Raw genomic sequence first — 17,115 nt, 5'->3', positions numbered from 1 at the left:
GATGTGACGAGGCTCCTGAGGTCATTCTGGAGCAGACAGTTTTGTGACATCACCCTTGACAGCGCCAGGGCACCGATACTGTGACAGCTGCAGAGCCTGACCTGAGCCCTCCAGGTGACTCCAGAGGTGTTGGTGTCTCAGGGGAGTGGCAGGGATTTCCCCTCCCTCCCTGCACCTCAGTTCTGTGTCACAGAGCCCTTCACTTCCTCAAAACGTTTTCTCAATAACCAGTTATTGAGTTTTGAGCAGTTTTGCTCATATTTGGTTTTATACAACACCACTGTCACCAGCAATGTCCCAGTCAGTCCAATCTTTTCCAGAAGATCAGCTCTGCAAGCTGCAGGGCTGGTCCTTCTGCCTCGGGTGACTTGTAAAACCCTGTGTAGCTTCACCTTCCTGTTGTAACATTCCATTAGATGTTTTCCACACCTCCCTTTCTGCTTGAATTCCCTGAGAATGATGAAACACAGAAAAACCAAGGCTGTTTCCTACTCTTCTGGTTTTTATGGCATCCTCAGATCAAGGTGCTCTCTGTGCCCCCCCGGCTATCTCCTCATCCTGCAGCTCCTCCAAAGCTTTCCTTGTCTTTGGCTTTTCCCAGTCAGGATAGACATGTTTAAACCTTTATGTTCTTGGAAACACGTTGTCATTTGTGTTTGCTCTGAGACAGGAAACCAAGCCAAGGTGCTTCATTGGGAGTCGTGGTCCCAGATATTTCCAAGAGCCACGTGAGGGTGAGTTTGGCCCTGGCTTGGCTGCCAAGGAGAAGCCAGTGAGTGCAGGTTTGAGGACATGGAGTCAGCAAAGGGTTTTGGCACCTCAGAGACTGGAACTTTCTAAATAAATCTGCTGGATGAAGTGATTTCCTCTCACTCCATGAAATCCTCACTCTTTCATTTGGAGAGATTTACCAGCACATGGTTTGGCTGGAGGATTTATAACAGAGGGATGGAGGGTCTGATTCCAGGGCTGTGGAGGGCAGGGAGCTGCTCCACATGCCTTTTCCACAGGGCAGCTCCTGTGCGGCTTCCTGAGCCAGGAAATGCCTTGGACAGCCTGTTGGAGAGCTTTTCTCTCCAAAATCCAAAGGGATAACTTTCCCTTTTTAATGCAGGACAGATATCCAGCAGCAATAAATCCAACTGCAGTAAACCTGCTTTCTTTGTCTCCACAAGCTGCCACCCTGCTGTGTGGAGCAGCCTCCCGTGCTCCTGGATCACAAACCAAGACCCTCCTCACTGTATTTTCCAGAAGGAATCTGGTTTGGCCCCCTGTTCCAGTTCTGGGTTGGGTTTTTTTGGTTTTTTTTTTGTTTTGGTTTTTTTTTTTTTTTTTTTGGTTTTTTTTTTTTTGGTAGATGAAAAATCACCTGCAGCTATTGCTGAGGGTTTGAGGCACCAGGTGAGGCTGGGAAATGAAAGGCAGGCACGGCTGAGCCTCTCAGTTGGGGTTCCAATAATGATAATGATAAAGATAATTATAGTGATAATGGTTCAATTGAGGCTTTACCAAAGAAGAGGCGGTTTGATCACACGGTGCCCATCAGCCCTGAGGTTCAGGGAGAGGACAGGCTGGCCAAGACCGGAATTATCCTGCTGAGCCTCTGGGCAGTGGAGCTGCTCCTCAGGAAGAGCTGCTGGCTGCCCTGGGAGGGTGTGGACACCTGGCTGGACACAGGGCAGAGCACTCAGAGCTGAATTTCCATCACATATTTACACCCGAGGAGCTTTCAGTCTTTTAGTTACATCCTGGGGATGTCTGTTCATTACATCGGCATCTCAATGGAGGTATTGATAAAACTGTCAGAAATCTATTTAAAGTAACTCGGCAGGTGGGACAAAGCAGGAAAAATATTTGCAACAAATATTACTCACGTTTAATGGTGCCTGATCTGTGTTTTACAACCCATGTTCTAAATCAGTCTTTGGGTGAGCTCAGCCCGAGCTGCAGGTCCGTGTGATACAACCATAAAAACCTCACCTGTCTCCCGGAAATATCTCGGGGCAGGTGCTGCAGCCCCTGTGACCTTCTCTAACCCAGCGCTGGCACACAGCCCCGCTGCCTTCCCCTCCCTTCCTTCCCGGCACTGGTTAGTAAGGACGTGATAAAAGACTCTGTTTTTCCTCCCCGGCTACCTGAACGAGTCCCGCCTGCACCCGGCAGCATTTGCATGTTAAAAGCGGGGGGAAAGGTAAAAGGCACGCGGCACTTTGGCAAATCGCGGAATTTCTGCCCGGGCGCTGGGCGGAGGAGGAAGCTCGGGAACCTCTGCCCTGCCTCCTGCTCCGGGCTATTTAAACTCGGCACTCGGGCAGGAGCCGCAGCTCTGCTCGCTCCAGCTCTCATCCCTCGAATTCTCATCCCTCCAGCTCTCATCCCTCCAGCTCTCATCCCTCCAGTTCTCATCCCTCCAGTTTTCATCCCTCCAGCTCTCATCCCTCGAATTCTCATCCCTCCAGCTCTCATCCCTCCAGCTCTCATCCCTCCAGTTCTCATCCCTCCAGTTTTCATCCCTCCAGCTCTCATCCCTCGAATTCTCATCCCTCCAGTTCTCATCCCTCCAGCTCTCATCCCTCCAGCTCTCATCCCTCCAGCTCTCATCCCTCCAGTTTTCATCCCTCCAGCTCTCATCCCTCCAGCTCTCATCCCTCCAGTTCTCATCCCTCCATCTCTCATCCCTCCAGCTCTCATCCCTCCATCTCTCATCCCTCGAATTCCCATCCCTCCATCTCTCATCCCTCCAGTTCTCATCCCTCCAGTTCTCATCCCTCCAGCTCTCATCCCTCCCTCTCTCATCCCTCTGGCTCCCTGCGAAGGAGCAGCAGCAGCCGTGGGGAAAATGAGCTGCAACAGGTACCCCGTGGATGTGAAGGCTGTCGGCTTCATGCAGTGCAGGAAACAGAAGGTAATTTAATTTTTTTGGGGGGGGCTTTGTTTTCTTCCTTAAATATAATTTACATATTGGGACACTAGAGGATTTTGAGTTACTCTGCCAGGGATATGTTTGCTCATTCCCCGTAGTACTGGGATTGGAGCCTAGGGGTCTAGGATAAGGGGACTTGGTTTTTAATGAGCTTCATATCTTGGGGTTTGCTCTCTTTTTGTCAGAGCACCATAAGATTCTCCTGGTTTCAGCAATGATCACCCATTTGGGACTATGAAATTAAAGACATATTTTTGTAGGTTTAATGTTTCATTTAATTTTTTAATGTGATGTTAAAAGCCTCAACTAAACCACAGCAAAACCACATGCTGATTGTCTGGAACCATCCAACATTGAACATTATGATTAAACTGCTTTTCTTCTCCCTTTTCTTTTCCCAGAACTACATGATGTTTGTGTCCTGGTCAGATCAGAACAACATTCTCATCTACAGGACATTTGAAGATTTTAAGAAATTCCATGTAAGTGAATTTTCAATTCCTGAAATTTCAAGGTTCCTGTCCTGGGGAGGGGAAGGAGCCTGGCCGTGTGTCAGCTGTGAGGAATCACTGCTCTCTCCCTCTCCTTGCTTTTAGAAAGAGCTGAAGAGAAAATTCCCCACTGAGAGTGGGTCACTGAGGAGTTTGCCCAGGTTTAAAGGTAAGGACAAATCTCTGATGGACCAACAAACACAAGAGTGATCAGGGACAGCCATAACCCGTGACAGAGACTGAAGCCTCTGAGGCTGACCTTGCTCTGGAACAGATCAGGGGCTCTCTCCTGCTCCTGCCATGGCACCACTGGGTCACAGCAGCTTGTTTGGGTCTAGAACTGACTTAAAATGACCCAGAAAGGCTTTTTAATAGATAGCTGCACTTGGCAAATTAATGCTACACTTCAAATGTTGACCTAGAGCTTCTTGAAACTTCACATGTGAAAAAAAAGAGAAATTTTAGATGTTACAAAATCCTATCAGGAGCTGTTAAAAATGACAGGGAGGCAGGGATAGTGACTTTGTACAGTTTGCCTTGGGCAGGAAGGGTGGTGGGTGAGGGCACCTGCTGTTCAGGGAAAAGTGCTGCTCTTTTCCAGGGATCCAGATCCATTGCTGCCCTATCCCAACTGTGCTCTTGTTATTTTGAAGGAATAACTATGCAGCAGAGGAAGGGCGGGAAGCTGAACAGGTGCCTGGAGATCCTGAAACTGCTGGAAACATATTCCCAGGAGCTGCTGAAAACAGATGTGAAAATCTCCCGGGGTGAAGAGGTGAATCAGTTTTTCAAGGCACAGACTCAAGACCTCGATCCCTCCTTCCCTGAAAACAGGTATGAAACATGAGTTGCATTTTTTTGTTTGTTGGTGAAACAGAAATGTTATGGATATGGATAGAAGGGAAACACCACTTACACTCCAGGGCAGCTCAGCTGGGTGCTTTTAATTTTGTTTCTGATGCCTGAAGCATTTCTCAGCCTACTGCAGACATTATTTTACCAAAATCAATACTAAACTCAACCTCTCATGTGAGTTTTTGATGTGCACCTTTACTTTCCAGTGTGGTGATCATGCCATCAGTATTCAGAAGGGAGAAGAGCCCCCAGCCCCTCTCCATCACCCTCCCTCAGGCGTCGCAGAGCTACCACTGCATCGAGGCCTTTGAAACCAAAGACACAAAGAACAAACCCTTCACAGTGGCTCAGAGGGAGATTGTGGAAGTGCTCATCAAGGACATGACTGGTAGGTCTGAGAGGATTCAGTGTTGGGATGGATGGGCAGATGGATTCATAGCCAGGCAAATGCTGAGGCAGTGTCAGGGGTTCGGGTGTTTGCACTTGTGTGTTTACCTGGGGGACAGTGAATGTCCCTCCTGTCTCTTGTGTCCCCTACCCAGGGATTGTTGTCACGTCTTGACTTGCAGGCTGTTAAAATCTGGGTATTTTTCCTCTTTGTAGGCTGGTGGCTGGTGGAAAATGCAGACAAACAGATAGCCTGGTTCCCAGCCTCGTACCTGGAAGAGCTTGATGCCTGTGAGGACGTCCAGAATGCCTTCAGCTCAGATGAGGAGGGTAAGTCTGTTCTTCCTTCAAAACATGAGTTCTGCAAACTCCCACCACTTTACCACTGCCTGGTGTCCCTGCCTGGACCTCTGACTTTTCTTGTTGGCCCTGCCACCACCTGTGGGTCATGGAACCATGGAGTGGTTTGGGTTGGAAGAGAGCTTAAAGCCCATCCAGTTCCAACCCCAACACCTTCCACTGTCCCAGGCTGCTCCAAGCCCTGTCCAACTTGGCCTTGAACACTTCCAGGGATTCAGGGGCAGCCACAGCTTCTCTGGGCAACCTCTTCAGGGCCTCCACACCCTTTTTGTAAAAAACTTCTTTATATCCAACTTAAATGGATCAAACTGGGGTCCCTGAGCAAACCAGTCACTCTCAGGGGCAGCTGCCCTGCAGCTGGGCTGGTCTCCCACAGGGATCAGAGCACTTTCTCCACAAGGCAGATCTGACCTCTCCCTCTCTCTGCAGGCAGCCTGTACTTTGTGGTGCAGGCCTACGAGGCTCAGAAGGCAGACGAGCTCTCGCTGAACCAGGGGGTGGTCGTGGAGGTGCTCAGGACATCCCACAACGGCTGGTGGCTGATACGGTGAGCAGGCTTTCCCAAAGCCCTGGCTGCCCCAGGGAGCTGCTTGCTGTTTGCCCCGTGTGGGATGGACAGGAGCCCTCTGAGCTGGATGTCCTTGGCTGGGGATGCTTTCCCTCTCCTCACACCCCGTGTACAGCACGGACCCGCTCCCCAGGCGCTCCCTCCCCTTGGCTCGAGATGCTGGAAGGGTTTTCTCAGTGTCCTTTCCATCCCTGCCCTCAGGTACAACGGCTGCACCGGCTACATGCCCTCGCTGTGCCTCCGGCCCTACCAGAACCCTCACCACAAGCTGCAGACCATGCTGAGCCCGCACGCCTGCAGCCCGGGCCTCGGCTCCCCTCAGCCGCGGGGCGCGGCCCGGCCGGAGCCCGCCGCCTCTCCCCGGAGCCGCTCCCGCTCTCTGCCGCGGGCCAGCTCCACCCCGCAGCTGGACCTGGGGCTGGACAGCTCCTCGCGGAGCTCGGCGAGCAGCAGCGCCTGGAAAGCCGACTTGTCTCGGTCCCTGCCCGAGGTGGAGCCGGCCAGGAGCGCTCCCGGGCCGAGCCGCGGGCCGGCCGCGCACAGCGGCAAAGCCCCGCACCTCAGCGCCGGGGACAGCAACGACTCCGGCTTCGCGGAGCCCTCCGCAGCCCAGCCGGAGCCGGCCGCGGCTGTGCCCAGGGTGCCAGCCCGTCCCTCCGCCCAGGAGATCCTGCAGCGCTGCAGCACCGTCACCAAGCGCGCCGTGCAGCAGGCGGCTCCCCGGCCCGGCCTGCCGCTGCCCTGCCGCCATTAGCGGCCCTGGCCGGGGACACGGGCACAGCGCTGACACCCCGCTCGCTGGGGTCCCTCCGGAGCCTCGGGGCTTGGGGATGTCCCTTCTGAGGGACACACACACATCCATCACCCTGGAGAGTCGGGGCTTGGCACTGTCCCTTCTGAGGGACACACACAGAGCCATCACCTCCGGAGTGTCAGGGCTTGGCACTGTCCCTTCTGAGGGACACACACACAGAGCCATCACCTCTGGAGTGTCAGGGCTTGGCACTGTCCCTTCTGAGGGACACACACACAGCCATCACCTCTGGAGTGTCAGGGTTTGGGATTGTCCCTTCTGAGGGACACACACACCTCCATCACCCTGGAGTGTCAGGGCTTGGCACTGTCCCTTCTGAGGGACACACACACAGCCATCACCTCCCTGGGCAGCTGCAGCTTCCCCAGGGACCAGGATTACTGGGACAGGGCTGTGGGGTCACATTCAGCAGCTCCAGAGCCGGAGGTCACTCGGAGCTCAGGGAGCTCTCCCCAGGCAGTGTTCCCCTCCCTGCAGCACAGCTGGGTTATTCCCCATGCCAGGATCAGCTGGCACAGCCACGGCCACCGTGGAGGGCACAGGAGTGGCACCAGAGTGCCTCAGTGCCCCTGGCACCCTGAGCCAGTCCCGGGACTGGGGAGGGATGGGCTGGTTCACCTGTGTGATGGCTCTTACTGAACCCCCTATTTTATAGATATTTTTTAACTTTTTTGACTTTTGGTGTTGGTTTGGGATTTTTTAATAGGTTAGTGGAGTGGCCATGAATATAGGGATGGGCTGGATCTGCTGAATGGCTGTGAGAATAAAAAACCTGCTGGGGAGGAAACTCATCCCTGCTCACCCCAGCCAGGTCTGTGCAGGCACAGGAACACAACCAGGGCAGCCACAGCTCTGTCCCACCTGGGATGGGAACAGAGGTCACTTTTATGGACAAAACATTCCTCTTCACAGGGGACTGGCTAGTTACTGAAACTCACAATTCTAATCCTCAACTCATTTGCTAGAAATGAGTCAGAAAAAGAGTTATAGGAAAATTAACTTTTCTCTACACTGATGGCTTTAATTGTACTTATTCTCCCAGGTATCTGTTATATTTTTATAAAGAACTTGTGTTTATGTTGTTTGAATTTTATACATTTTTGTCTATGAAATAAAATACATGTAAATATCTCTGAAGCCGGCTTGTGTATTATGCTTTAAAAATATGCTGTTTGGGGAATTTAAATTGTGCTTCTCTTCCTCCCAGGTGCTAAATTTTGGGTGGGCATGGGTGAGACCCTTACCTTAGTCCAGGCTGCTTTGCCCAAGCAAGATCCCAGCTCCATGAACCCTTTAAATCCCAGCTGCTTGTTGGGATTCTGCCTTTTTTTTTATCCCAAACTACCTGCTGTTTGTGTGTCTGAAAATTCAGGGTGTGAAAACACAAACCCCAGCTTGGCCAAAGAAATGACCTTTTGTGTTGTGCTTTCCTTTCATTCATCCCTGAGGAGACTGGATGTTAGACTTGGTTTAGAAATTCAAACTTTTATTATAAAATACAGGAACTAAAAATCCTGGTGGGAAAGAGCAGTTGGTGGGAGGGGGGTCACAGAGTCCCCTGGTCCTGCTGGGCCACCTCTGCCAGCCTCATGTTGTGCCACAGGAACTCGAGGAAGGTGGAGGCCTGGAGCAGGCGGCTCAGCCGCTGGAAGTGGCGCTCTGCAGGGAGGGAGGGAGGGCTCAGCTCACGGGGGGAGGCACCACAGCCCGCCCTGGACTGTGGAGCCAGGCTGGGAATGCCCAGCCTGGAGAAGGGAACACACCAGGGAAACCTCCAGGGCCTGAAGGGGCTCCAGGAGAGCTGGAGAGGGACTGGGGACAAGGGATGGAGGGACAGGACACGGGGAATGGCTCCCACTGCCAGAGGGCAGGGCTGGATGGGAGATTGGGCAGGAATTATTCCCTGGGAGGGTGGGGATGCCTTGGGCAGCTGTGGCTGCCCCTGGATCCCTGGAGTGTCCCAGGCCAGGCTGGACATGGAGGCTTGGGATGGGGATCCCACCCTGGGACGGGGATCCCACCCTGGGATAATGGAAGGTGTCCCTGCCATGGCAGGGGTGCATTACCCGACCTGCCCCTTCCACCCCAAACCACTCCATGATCCCTGACCCAAGGCAGCCCCTCCAGGCCACGCCTGTCCCCACAGGGCTCACCCGTGTAGGGCAGCAGGGACTCCACGGCGGATTTAATCCCAGAGAACTGCAGGAGGCTGTCGGGTGCCTCGTGCTTCAGGAGCGTCTCCATCACGGCCTGGGCCTCGTGGCAGTTCCGGGAGTTGGTGTTCCACGTCACCAGGAACGCCAGCACGGCCTCTGTGGGGGAGGGAAGCCTGGCCAGGCTGGCACACAGCACAGCCCGCCCTGGCAAACATCCCTGGGCTCTCTCAGGTGCCACACGGACACTCCCCATCCCTGCAAGTGCCCAAGGCCAGGTCCTGGTCTGCTGGAAGGTCCCTGCCCATGGCAGAGGGTGGAACTGGACAATCTCCCAACCCCAATCATTCCAGGACTGTAGGATTCCAATTTCAGCCTGTGAGCTGAAAGCTTTCAGCGTTTCAGTCTGCCACAAACCTTTCTGATCCTTGCGGAGCCGAACAATGTTCTCCTCCAGGTGCCTCCTCCCCTCGGGCTCCCTGAGGATGGCTGGAGAGAGAAACGACAGCAGGGACACCCTGGTGATGGCACTCGGGGAAAACTCAGGCTTCAGACTAATTACTGGACTTTGAAGCCTTGAACTAGCTGGAAGAGGTGTCCAGGGAAGGAGGGAGGGCAGGAAATCCTTCAGAGCACGCTCTGGACTCACCCTTGACCACGGTCAGCACTGTGTGCGGCCGGTCCAGGGAGATGGCCAGGCCCAGAGCCTTCAGGTACCTTTTCTCATGGAGAAGGTTGGAAAGCTCTTGCTCTCTGGAAAACAAAGCAGGGGGCAGAGTGAGACCAGTCTTTGGGTGCTGAAAAAACCAAAACTACAGAAAAAGCAGCAGGTTTGGCAATAACAGTTAAGAAGTTTGTGGTGCTCGTCAATAAATGCCCTCACTCCAATATTGAGATCAGGTGGAGCTGGGTGGCTCCAGGTGTGGACAGTTCCACTGCACAGTTTGCCTTTCACAGCTCTTTATGACACAAGATTAACTCACTTCATAATCTGCTCCTCCTGTTTAGCCTGTGCTTCTTTCTCCTCAATTTCAGTCACATCCTGTTAAAAAAACCAGGATAAAACTCTATCAAATCCTGCTTTAATATAGAAGGGTTTTGATTTAGCCATCAAGTGATGTGGAGACCAGTTTCTGCAGCAAAATCTCAGGGTCAAGTAATTTAAATGTTAAATCCAGCAATTTCCAACTTCCTTCCAAAGCTCCAGGGCTAGGGCCCATCTGCTGCTCTGGGGAAATACAGGACGGCCAAAAAAATACCCCCAAACCCCAATTTCAAACTGCAGACAAGGAGAACACATGAAAAACAAGCCACGAGACCCTGAGCTCTCCAATTACCCCGATTATTAACTCAGGGAGGAACCAGCCCCCCGCTGTACCTGCCACAGGGTGATGCAGGAGTCACTGGAGGCTGTCACAACCATGTCATCCTTCTTGTTGGAGTGCAGGCCCCAGATTTTATCCTCATGGCCATCTAATGTCTTCACACACTCGTTTGTTTTAATTGTCCAGAGTTTTAAGAGACCATCGGATCCACTTTTGGAAGAGAAACACAACAGAAAGCATCACTGGACAGATCCATTCTTGCTCTGTCCCACCTCACATATCAGAGGGACCTGTCCCATCCCAATTCCTTCCAAACAGGAGCAGAGTTAACCAAAAATGTGGAGGGCAAGAGGGCACCCTTAGATTTGTCTACTGAGTTTGTCCCAACCCCACAGCAGCCACATGGAACCCATGGGACACCTGGAGAGGAGGAAGATTAAAATAACCTCTTCAGAAAGCCTGGCCTACACATGGCATCTTCCTATAAATCTGTCCAAAGATTCTTTGGACACAAGTCTTTCCTCTTGGTGCTGCTGATGAGCTCAGACATTCCCTTAACTCTGGAACCAGGCACAAACCTGCTGAGCAGCTGAGCCCCTCGGCTCACAAAGATGATCTTCAGCACTGAGGCATCGTGGCCTTCAAAGGTCTGCAAAACACAAAGGAGGCTCAGCAGTGCCAGGCCTTTGGAGAGACCCCAAAGGATCCCATTTACTCACAGAACCCAAAGGAACACGCCCCAGGTTTTGGAAGGATCCTTAAGGAACCCCAAGGTTTTGCCCAGGGCAAGAGGCGAAGTTCTCATCACCTTCAGACAGCTGAAGTCCCGAAGTCCCCAAAGCTTCAGGGTCCCGTCAGCCGAGGAGGTGGCCAGCACCTGGTCCACAGGGGAGAACTGCACACACCAGATGCCACGTTTGTGCCCGGAGAAAACCCCCAGGAGGGAGCAGTCGGAGCAGGACCAGAGCTTGGCCAGCCGGTCCTGCGAGCCCGTGGCCACCAGTTTGTCATTGGGGGACACTGCCACGCTGTTGATGTCCTGGGGAGGCCACAAGAGGAGGAGGAAGAGGGTCAGGCTGTGGGACACGGAACAAACGGAGGCTGCAGAGCAGGAGGGAGGCTGAGGCACTGAAAGGAGCTGTACCTTGTCATGGCCCCTCTCGGTGACCCTGGCATGGAGGGGCTCTGGGCTGGAGATCAAGGCTGCTTTTGCTTTGGAAGTGAGGGATTCCGGGATGTTCCAGATCTTGATGGTGCAGTCCTGGCTGCTGGTCACCACAAAGCTTTCCTTCAGCCTGAGAGCAATGAAAGCATCAAGGGCAGGGAAACAACTCCGTGGTTTCTCCTCCCTGACTGGGATCTCCACACTCAGCCACTGCTGGGTGTGCAAAAGTGGTTTCATGGCTTTCCAAGCTCTTTCATTTCAGAGGGACTCCCCATCCCTGGGATATCCAAGGCCAGGCTGGACAGGGGAAGTGTCCCTGCCCATGGCAGGGGGTGGCACTGGATGACATCTGAGGCCCCTTCCAACCCAAACCACCCCATGACCCCTTCACGCTCGGGCACCACGAGAAGCTGGGAGCAGGGATGAGAAGCAGCACAGCTGGGAGGGGGCAGCACCCACCAGGACACTCCCCTCCCTCCCTCCCTCCCTCCCTGCCCCAGTCTGAGTTACCTGGAGCAGGCGACAGCGCCCACGCCGTGGGCATGGCCCAGGCCCTGTGCCACACAGGTCACCCTGCCAGCCCTGCCCATGCGCCATACCCGCAGGCTTCTGTCCTGGGGGGGGACACAAATGCCTCAGCCAGGAGTCAGCAGGTTTTCTGCCGAGGTTTCTGGGGAGGCATCAGGCCCCCCTGTGCTCCCACCACATCCCCCAGCCCCACTGGTCTCTGCTGTTCCAGACTGAATCCGTCTCTGTCAGGGCAGGTGGCAAGGGCAGCCCCCACTCTGGGGCTCCAGCATGGACGTTCATTTCTGGTTCTCTCACAGCTTTGGTTTTGGGTCTGTCAGGGCTCTTGGCACCTTTTCCCTCATCAATCTGACACTAACAACTTTTCTGTACTCTGACACCAGACCAGGATGTTTGGAGAAGGAAACATCTCCTTCAGGCCAATAAAACACAACTCGTTTTCCCAGGGACAATGTTATAAAGAGATAAAAGGAGAACCTATTTGGGGCATGCAGCAGACAGGGATTGTATGAACAGAAAGCCCTTTCTGGAGTTCCTAAAAAACCACAATTTTGCCCACAAGGATCACTAGGAATCCATAATTTCATTAAATGGAGAGCAGTGACACACCTTGGCACAGGTGACAAACATCAGACCTTTCCTGAAGACGTCCAAAGCCAGGATTGTTTCTAAACAGAAGAAATAAAAGCTGGTGTGTGCAGAGCAATGCTGAGATGGGACAACAGAAAGGGGTGAGTTAATTAGCCCAGTTAACGAGCCGGGGACAGGTCAGGGACACGACTGGTGCCTAAGGACTGAGCCTGTCACACACCTGCACCTTCAGCTCCAGTTTAAACTGACCTCACTGCCAGGGATGGGGACAAAGGGACACATCCTCTCTCCACACAACTCCCAAACCTGCTGTGATGCTGCTCCACCAAGAACTCAGGGACTCCACCACAGGAGAAGCTGGCTAAAGGAAGAGCTGCCCGTGTCCCCCAGGGCAGCAGTGTCACCCACCTGTGTGGCCGTACAGGATCTGGCAGTGGGACGTTGCCAGCTCAAACACTTTCAGCTGGGGGCTGTTGGTGGCCACAACGATGTGAGAGTCACCAGGGCCCAGGAACTTCACATCCAGCACCTCCTCGTTGTATCCTGCGAGCTGCAATGGAAACAGCCCGGGAGGGAAAAGGCAGCTGAAGGAGAGGTGGGAGTGCCTGGTTTTCATTTCACACTGGGTGTAATTTCTACACACAGGAGGCATTTCTGGCTAAATCTTTTCTGCTTTCTCCTTCCTGTGTTGGTGTCTCGCAACATTCCCCCAAACCAGTGGAATTCTGTGGCCCCATGGAACAATCCCAGAACGGGCTCTTGCAACATTCCCCCAAACCAGTGGAATTCTGTGGCCCCATGGAACAATCCCAGAACGGGCTCTTGCAACATTCCCCCAAACCAGTGGAATTCTGTGGCCCCACGGAACAATCCCAGAACGGGCTGGAGCCAAGGCACCCTTGGTGCTTCTTCCAGCAGCACGGACAAAGGGACAGGGAGGCTGAGGGCTGTCACCTGCTTCCTGAGCTGGAGGCTTTGGGCATCATAGAAGACGATGTTGTGCTCCATGGACACGGTGAGGATCTCGCTCCTGGCGGGCACCAGCTGGCACTGGGAGAGGCTGCGCTCGCTGGGCTCCTCGCGCAGCGCGAAGGGCACGGCCTGGCTGTGCACACAGGCCCCCGTGGCCACGTCCCACACCCTCAGGATGCCTGGGAAAGCGGGAGAAAACGTGGCACAGCACTGCTTCACACGGTGGATGTCCAGGGAACGTCATCCCAAGCACAGAGGGAAAAGCCACGCGGCCCCAAGCGAGACTGGGCAGGATGCAGTGGCTGGAAAAGCCTGGAGGGTTTGATTCTTCACTCAAACTCATCGAGTTTGCAAACAGAGATAAATGTGTCTGAGTAGTAAATGGATCTGTGCATGTTCCATCCTGCTCAGCCACCCTGCCCAAGGAAGTGAGGAGCAGGCTCTGCTCTCCACCCAAGGCTCCTGCCACATGGAGGACACACAGCCTGGGAATAACAGCACTGAAGTGACTGAGTGCCACCCTTCAGGCTCCAAAAGTGACACTCACCTTTGCTGCCAGCTGTCACAAAGTGCAGCCCTTGTTTCTTCACACCCAGCTGAGAGAAATCTCCCTCCTCAGGCAACAACACAGCAGCTTCCACAGTCTGCAAGAGTCAGAGAGGCAGAGACCCAGAGCTGAAACCCCTGGGAAGGGGAGAAACCTGATTTCACAACACACAGACCCTGAACGGGGGGACCATGGCCTAGAAACTCCAGAGGGCCCCAAAGGAAGGAACAAAAAGCAGTTTCACCTCGTAGACAGGGACGGTTCGTTTGCTCTGCCTGGTCTCCAGGTCCCAGAGCATGCAGATCTTGTCACGGCCAGAGCTGCGAAAGAAAACCTCAGTTTTAGTGCTAAACCTGTCCAGCTTGGCTCTGGGTGCAAACTTGGCACTGTGGGAGCTCAACACCTCTCTGGAGAGGCCACGGGAGAGAGAGCAGCAGCACTCCCTGTGCCAGCACAGGGTACTCCCAGGAACAAAGGCAGGCTGGATGGGCTGGGAGCAGCCTGGCACAGTGGAAGCTGTCCCTGCCATGGCAGGGTGGCACTGGATGGGATTTAAGATCCCTTCCAACCCAAACCATTCCATGATTCCAATGCACACCCACCGAGCACTTGCACCACCCCTTCCCTGTCAGCAGAACCCACCCAGACCCGCCAGGAGATGGAGGTCTGGAGGTGCCAGCCCTGCCAGGAGGTACCTGAGCAGGCTGTTCCCATCTGCAAAGGCCAGCGAGGTGACAGCACTGAAGTGTCCCTCCAGCACTGCCAGGCACTTGCTGGAGCTCAGGTCCCAGATGCGGATCTTGTAGTCGATGCAGGAGGAGAAGAGCTGCAGGCGGGAGGCGTCGGGGTGGAACTGCACCAGGCTGGGCAGGAGCAGAGGGACAGCACAGCCATAACCCCAGCCCTGAGCAATGCCCACCCCAGCAGCACAGCTTGGGTGGGCCCAGAGCATCCCGGCCTAGGGGGAGGTGTCCCTGCCCAACCCTTCTGTGAGTCCATGAAAATTCTTGCAGAACCAGCCATAACCCTGCTCTCAAAAAGCAGGAAGAGCCCAGAACCCGCTGGGAATGTTGCATTAACTCAAGACCTGCACCCCAATCCCAGCATCCCAGCCCAGCCTGGCACTGCCAAGCAGCACTGCTCCTTACTGAACCACTCCAGAGGATCCCTTCAGGTTGTGTGTGCAGTAGTGCTTGACCATATCCCAGACCTTGATGGTGCTGTCGCAGCCCCCTGGGAAGAGAAGGACACTGAGCTCTGCAGGAGGGAGCAGTGGGAACCAGCAGAGACCCCACAGGACACGGCTCTGGGAACCAGCAGAGACCCCACAGGACACGGCTCTGGGAACCAGCAGAGACCCCACAGGACACGGCTCTGGGGCTGGCCCTGCCCCGGAGCTCTCGGGGACAGAGGGGGCTCGTACCTGTGGCCAGCAGGGTGCCCGTGGGGTCGAAGGCCATGGTGGCCACGGGCGCGGTGTGCACGGCTCGCCAGGAGCGCTCGCAGCTCGGCTCCCTCCAGCGCCAGCGGCGCAGCAGCAGCGCCCGGCTGCCTGTCACCAGCACCTGGGGACAGGGGACACGGGGACAGGGGACACAGGGACAGCCTGAGCCATGGCAGCAGCGCCCGGCTGCCTGTCACCAGCACCTGGGGACACATGGACACAGGGACAGGGGACACGGGGACAGCCTGAACTACTACTGCAGCAGTGCCTGGCTGCCTGTCACCAGCACCTGGGGACAGGGGACACAGGGACAGGGGACAGAGGGACAGCCTGAGCCATGGCAGCAGTGCCTGGCTGCCTGTCACCAGCACCTGGGGACAGGGGACACGGGGACACAGGGACAGGGGACAGCCTGAACTACTGCAGCAGCGCCCGGCTGCCTGTCACCAGCACCTGGGGACAGGGGACACAGGGACAGGGGACACGGGGACAGCCTGAGCCATGGCAGCAGCGCCCGGCTGCCTGTCACCAGCACCTGGGACACGGGGACAAGGGACAGCCTGAGCATGGGCAGCTGGGACAGAGGGACAAGGGACAGACAGAATCACAGCAGCACCCGGTTGCTTGTCACCAGCACCTGGACACAAGACAAGGGACAGCCAGAACCAGAGGGACAAGGGACAGAGGGACAGCCTGAGCACGGGCTGGGTTTGGGCTCCTGTCAGTGCCACGTGGCACAGGGAGCTGCTGGGCAGCTCAGGCTCTGGGCAGGGGTGAGGGTGACCCACAGGGGTGAGGGTGACGCCCTGAGAAGGCTCCAGGGGATCTCAGGAAGCACAGACTGTGGAATGGAGCCATGGAAGATCCCCAGCTGGAAGGGATGCACCAGGACCATCGAGTCCAAGCCCCGGCCCTGCACAGACACCCCAAAATCCCCCCCAAAATCCCCTCCATTCCAGGCTCAGCCTGTCCCAGGTGCTCACGGCCCCCAGCACAAACCTACCTCATCATCAGGGCTCAGCACGAACGCTGTGACATCCTCCTCCTCATCCTGGCAAAACACAGGGGAGACGCCACGGTTACACCACCCCTGCAGAGATCTCCGAGCTCCCTTCTCCGAGGGCTCTGCTGAGCCCCCAAAACCTGTGCTCGGTCCCTTCCCGCCCTCCCCGCTCCTGGGAGCGCTGCATCCGCAGTGAGAAACCCCCGGGAGCCTGGCGAGCCGCCCGGTCCGGTCACCTGCTGGAGGCTGTGCAGGAGCGCTCCGCTTTCCACCTCGACCACGTTGACTCTGCTCCCACAGGGGCAGAACATGAACTTCCCATCGCGGCTGATCTGGGGAAAAGGGATTGGGAAGGTTAGAGCCAGAGGCGCGGCGCTGCCGGCTGTCCCCGCAGAGCCGGGGTTACCTGGATTCGCCCTCCTTTGTAGAACGGCTCGATCCTCCGCGTCGCGGCGTAGCTGGAAGGGAAAGAGACGCGCGGAGAGGCCCCGTTAAAGCGGAGCGGCGGCGGCCCGGGGGCTCCGGCCGCGAGGCCCGGCCCCTCGCCCGCCCTCGCAGCCCAGCCCGGTCCCGCCGCTCCCTCACTTGCTCTTGAAGCGCACGGGAGCGGCGGCGGCCGGCTCTGCGTCCGCCATGGCCGCGGCCCACGTGCTTCCGCCGCCACTTCCGGGAAGTGAGGGAGAACTTCCGGCCCTTCCAGTGACGTCACGAGGGGCGCCAGCGGCACCACGCGGGGCGCGGCTCCGGAGAGAGGAATGGAGATTGCCGGTTCCCGGGAGAGCGGGACGGGAATTGCCGGGATGGAGATTCCCGGTTCCCGGGAGAGCGGGCACAGCCCGGCCCCGCCGCTGCATCCCCCGCCATCCGGAGCGCCCCGCAGCACAACCGCCCCCAGGAAGCGTAAAGCTGAACCTCCCCGACCACCGCGGGAAGGAGAACTTTTGATAATTAGAGAGAACAGACACGTTCCATCTTTACAGCGCTTCGTG

The 17,115-nt window shown here is 55.6% G+C and overlaps 2 protein-coding genes across 2 annotated transcripts; one reads left to right on the top strand and one right to left on the bottom strand.

Annotated features, from left to right (window-relative positions):
• The first annotated feature begins 2,715 nt into the window (after positions 1 to 2,715).
• Positions 2,716 to 6,338, top strand: NOXO1 (NADPH oxidase organizer 1). Its single transcript, XM_064390737.1, has 8 exons — positions 2,716 to 2,905; positions 3,325 to 3,405; positions 3,520 to 3,583; positions 4,068 to 4,248; positions 4,476 to 4,657; positions 4,873 to 4,986; positions 5,446 to 5,563; positions 5,786 to 6,338. The coding sequence occupies exons 1-8, from the start codon at positions 2,840 to 2,842 to the stop codon at positions 6,336 to 6,338; spliced, it is 1,359 nt and encodes a 452-aa protein (XP_064246807.1). The 5' UTR covers positions 2,716 to 2,839.
• A 1,519-nt stretch (positions 6,339 to 7,857) lies between these two features.
• On the bottom strand, positions 7,858 to 16,790 carry TBL3 (transducin beta like 3). Its single transcript, XM_064390069.1, has 22 exons — positions 16,712 to 16,790; positions 16,533 to 16,584; positions 16,363 to 16,458; positions 16,127 to 16,174; positions 15,103 to 15,244; positions 14,828 to 14,912; positions 14,375 to 14,542; positions 13,924 to 13,999; positions 13,680 to 13,776; positions 13,115 to 13,311; positions 12,569 to 12,710; positions 12,179 to 12,237; positions 11,552 to 11,655; positions 11,021 to 11,171; positions 10,685 to 10,915; positions 10,455 to 10,525; positions 9,930 to 10,086; positions 9,535 to 9,593; positions 9,201 to 9,304; positions 8,969 to 9,040; positions 8,552 to 8,710; positions 7,858 to 8,057 (listed from the first exon to the last, which is right to left on the bottom strand). The coding sequence occupies exons 1-22, from the start codon at positions 16,759 to 16,761 to the stop codon at positions 7,945 to 7,947; spliced, it is 2,433 nt and encodes an 810-aa protein (XP_064246139.1). The 5' UTR covers positions 16,762 to 16,790; the 3' UTR covers positions 7,858 to 7,944.
• Between the last annotated feature and the right edge of the window lie 325 nt (positions 16,791 to 17,115).

Source organism: Passer domesticus, chromosome 15, assembly GCF_036417665.1.
Source record: "Passer domesticus isolate bPasDom1 chromosome 15, bPasDom1.hap1, whole genome shotgun sequence".
NCBI classification, from domain to species: Eukaryota; Metazoa; Chordata; class Aves; order Passeriformes; family Passeridae; genus Passer; species Passer domesticus.
The sequence above is the reverse complement of the archived record's forward strand: the minus strand, read 5'-3'. Positions and strand labels throughout refer to the sequence as shown.

Bases quoted from the DNA above. Each gene is read 5' to 3' on its own strand.
- NOXO1 (XM_064390737.1), top strand. From the start codon at position 2,840: ATGAGCTGCAACAGGTACCCCGTGGATGTGAAGGCTGTCGGCTTCATG. The intron at 2,906-3,324 runs GTAATTTAATTT...TTCTTTTCCCAG, and splicing joins TGCAGTGCAGGAAACAGAAG to AACTACATGATGTTTGTGTC. The intron at 5,564-5,785 runs GTGAGCAGGCTT...CCCTGCCCTCAG, and splicing joins AACGGCTGGTGGCTGATACG to GTACAACGGCTGCACCGGCT.
- TBL3 (XM_064390069.1), bottom strand. From the start codon at position 16,761: ATGGCGGACGCAGAGCCGGCCGCCGCCGCTCCCGTGCGCTTCAAGAGC. The intron at 14,000-14,374 runs GTACCTCCTGGC...TTTCTTTCGCAG, and splicing joins GATGGGAACAGCCTGCTCAG to CTCTGGCCGTGACAAGATCT. The intron at 11,172-11,551 runs GTAACTCAGACT...CATTGCTCTCAG, and splicing joins GGCGCTGTCGCCTGCTCCAG to GCTGAAGGAAAGCTTTGTGG.